Raw genomic sequence first — 2,949 nt, forward strand, 5'->3', positions numbered from 1 at the left:
TCGTTAATATAAATATGACCCAAAAGGCCCACCTCCACAGGGCTTTGTGAGGGTGACTTAAAAATGCCAGTGAAAGCATTTCCTCTACCACACCTAAGGTGCCTTTGTTATTTCCGGGGTTCTTTCCAGTCTTGCCATTTTGAGATTTGGTGCCTCACAACCCAAAGGCCTAAGGCATCACCGTGAAAGCCAGACAGTCTTTCCCCACATTCATCCACATCCCTCACGGGTGGGTGCAGCTTCGGTAGAGTGAGGTCTTGCAGCTGAAGTCACCCAGTCCTGAAGGCCAGGAAAGGCGGACGGAAAGCTCTGGTTTCAGGCAGGGGGGACAAAAAACGAAAAAAAGGGAGCAAGCCAAAAAAAGACCATCACAGACAATGCCCCAGGCGCACGCGCAGTGAGCGCCCCGCGCCTCCCCAGCCTACGGGAGGGGGCGGACCGCGACGTGCACACGTCAGGCGCGCTGACGTTCGCGTAGCGTGCACCGCCCGCCAGCGTCCGTAGTTGGTTGGCTGTGCGTCAAGCTCTGCGGAGCCCTTCAGACAGGGGGGCGGGGCTTCCGCCTGGCGGGGCTGTGCGCGCTCACCCGCGGCAGAAGCTAACTCTTTTCCAGGTGCTCGCTCTCTCGTTAGGCACATGCACGCGTAGCCATCGAGGCAGTTCCGTCCCGTTTACCAAAGCATCTTCCCTTTGGTTACACCAGCTCTGGCTTAGGGAGGTGACTCTGTCATGTCGAACTCGCGGCCTAGGCCCCGCCGCGGCGCCGGGAGTGGCGCCCGGGCAGCCGGGCGGGACGAGCTGGTGTCGCGGTCCTTGCAGAGCGCCGAGCACTGCATGCGCGCCCAGGACTTCGGCACCGCTTACGCCCACTACCTCCTCGTGCTCAGCCTGGCGCCGGAGCTGAAAGACGACGTGAAGGTGAGGAGAGCCCTTCTTTCTCCCGCTTGCTGGCAGGTCCTCTGTTCTCCGAAGAGGAAATACGTACAGACATAAATAAATTGGGAGAAGGCGGCTAAGTTGGTTGCTGTTACTATTTACTGTTCAGCCTGGACTTCTTTTGTTCACACCCACAGCTAGCCCATCAGAAAATCCTGTCCGCCCCACCTTCAAAATAGATCCAGAATCTTACCACTTGTCACCACCTGCCCCTTTGCTACCCTGGTGGAAGCCTCAGTCATCTGCAGACTTGGAATAGGCTTGCAACTAGGCTCTGTCCTGCGGTTTACCCCTATGAAACCAGCGACAGGCGTGAGCTTTTCAAAACAGAAGTCAGATGACATCACTTTTCTAATTCAAAATTTCCTTCTCGCTCAGATTCCCAAGGCTCTATTGCAAATGAGTCCTCTGGTGATCACCTCCCATTTCCTATGTTGAATTCTACCATGTCCTGGCCTCCGTGCCTACTGTATACAGAAGGAATGTTATGGTTGCATACATGTTGGAATTAGCCTAAAGTATTCATTTGATGATGCATTCTTTAAGATTCGGTTATCAGCCGAAACCGGTTTGGCTCAGTGGATAGAGCGTCGGCCTGCGGACTGAAAGGTCCCAGGTTCGATTCCGGTCAAGGCCATGTACCTGGGTTGCGGGCACATCTCCAGTGGGGAGTGTGCAGGAGGCAGCTGATCGATGTTTCTCTCTCAACGATGTTTCTCTCTATCCCTCTCCCTTCCTCTCTTCTATTGAAATGAGGTACATTTTTTCCAAGTTATCTTAGAATTTATATTTGCAGAAGGGATTTAATTTTGCTTCAGTTTTCAGCCTCAAACTACTTTCCTTTATTTCACTCAGGGTTTCTCAACTTCAGTACCACCAACTAAAGTGGGTGGGATAATTCTTTGTTGTGGAGGCCTGTCCAGTGTACTGCAGCATGTTTAACAACAACCCTGACCTCCATCCAATAGATAATCAGTTTGTAGTTCACATAAATTTAGTGTGAATTTTAGGACCAGCTGGCTTAAAGGAGGGGAAGATGGTATGTTTAGATACAGTTTGCTTTTCTAGGTAGCAGTGGAATAATGGGTCATTTCAAGTGCATTTCCTCTATTCTTTGTTCCTTAGTTTCCTCTTGTGAAACTGGGACAATATCTTTTTACTAGATATTTAATGTGTATGAAAAGTACATCTAAAATTCATATTTCAATGCCTGGCATTTAGTAACTAGCTCTGTTTTCTGCAGAACAAAATTGTGTTTCTTTGGGCTTTTGAAAAATACCAGTCTCTTTAGTCTTTTTTCCTGTTACTCCCCATACCCACACTTCAGCCACACCAACTTTAACCTATTGATTCTCTAATCCATTTCACATAATCTGTGCTTTTTTTCCCTGTCACACCCTAGACTCTTCTTCCTTATATTCTTGGCTCTCTAGTAAACTTCATCAGAATTCAGTTTCAGGTTTTAACTTTTCTGTATAAAATATGTGAAGATGATATGTGTTCATGTTAAAGCTGGCATGACTAAAGCCTTCTCTCTTTCCACTGTGTTGCAGTGTGGAGACTGGAGGGAAATGTAATCGGAGGGAGGGTGACAGTCCAGCAAGTGGTTAAAGGGCCAGATTATGTTGTAACACTGGGATTGGAGAGGAGGTGACAGGTGTAAAGACATTGAGAGAGAACAGGCTGGGTTTGAAGCTAATCGTATTGGAGTTAAGGTAGCATTATAAGGTGACTAAATGGTTTTTGGTCAGGTGGTACCTTAACCTTATATCCTGTGTGAGAGGAATATGATGGATTCGTGTAGAACATTTTGAATTTTTTTCAAAATTGTATGTTAAAATGCTCTCTACAAGGCCTCTGTGAGGATTGGAACAGGATTTTTGTTGTTCATGCCATTCTTTACACACTGATTGTCCAGGAAATATTTGAGTTGAGCTGAATTTGAGGTGACGAAGGGTGCAATTCCTGGTGAGATGACTGGTAGGAAGTTATGAAGCTGAGGTTCAGAAGAGC

At 47.8% G+C, this 2,949-nt stretch overlaps 1 protein-coding gene across 1 annotated transcript in view; it reads left to right on the forward strand.

The window, feature by feature from the left end:
* Positions 1 to 534: 534 nt before the first annotated feature.
* Positions 535 to 2,949, forward strand: part of PRMT9 (protein arginine methyltransferase 9) — a 23,859-nt gene continuing 21,444 nt past the window's right edge. The window contains exon 1 of the mRNA XM_006770154.2: positions 535 to 918. Within this exon, the coding sequence (XP_006770217.1) occupies positions 730 to 918 (189 nt within the window). The 5' untranslated portion in view covers positions 535 to 729. The remainder of the gene's footprint in view (positions 919 to 2,949) is intronic.

This window comes from Myotis davidii, unplaced genomic scaffold, assembly GCF_000327345.1.
Source record: "Myotis davidii unplaced genomic scaffold, ASM32734v1 scaffold323, whole genome shotgun sequence".
Lineage (NCBI taxonomy): Eukaryota > Metazoa > Chordata > Mammalia > Chiroptera > Vespertilionidae > Myotis > Myotis davidii.